The 413-nt window shown below is 40.0% G+C and overlaps 1 protein-coding gene across 1 annotated transcript in view; it reads left to right on the top strand.

Annotated features, from left to right (window-relative positions):
• Nucleotides 1-413, top strand: part of LOC119588538 (isopentenyl-diphosphate Delta-isomerase 1-like) — a 37,361-nt gene that overhangs the window by 5,517 nt on the left and 31,431 nt on the right. The window contains exon 2 of the mRNA XM_037937178.1: nucleotides 257-361. Coding sequence (XP_037793106.1) covers nucleotides 275-361 — 87 coding nt within the window. The 5' untranslated portion in view covers nucleotides 257-274. The remainder of the gene's footprint in view (nucleotides 1-256; nucleotides 362-413) is intronic.

Raw genomic sequence — 413 nt, 5'->3', positions numbered from 1 at the left:
TAAGACTGTTATTATTTTAACATCACTAGCAATGATAATAGTACTGAATATGAAACCTCTCATGAAAATTCAAAGAACATAGTAAATAGGTAAAGTCAGGTAGGCTTAGTGGTGGACTTCATGGTAACTTATCACTTGTGGAACCATCTTTGTATAAAAAACAAGAAGGGAAAGGTAGTATATAATATAGTATATATATGTGTATTTCTGACATTAATTTCAACTAACAATATACTGATCCTCTCTACTTGTCCAGGTGTCCCACGTTTATACCATGACGCTGAGAGCAAGACTGATGTCAGGCCATCTGCAGCGTCTTCGAGGCTGCTTTGTCCACACAGCCTCAGGAGGGGCTTGGAAGGTGAGCACGACGGGTGGCTTTCTTGGAGTTGAAGGGTGCCGCTGGAAAAAAT

Source organism: Penaeus monodon, chromosome 24 (genome assembly GCF_015228065.2).
Source record: "Penaeus monodon isolate SGIC_2016 chromosome 24, NSTDA_Pmon_1, whole genome shotgun sequence".
Classification (NCBI taxonomy): Eukaryota; Metazoa; Arthropoda; class Malacostraca; order Decapoda; family Penaeidae; genus Penaeus; species Penaeus monodon.
The sequence above is the reverse complement of the archived record's forward strand: the minus strand, read 5'-3'. Positions and strand labels throughout refer to the sequence as shown.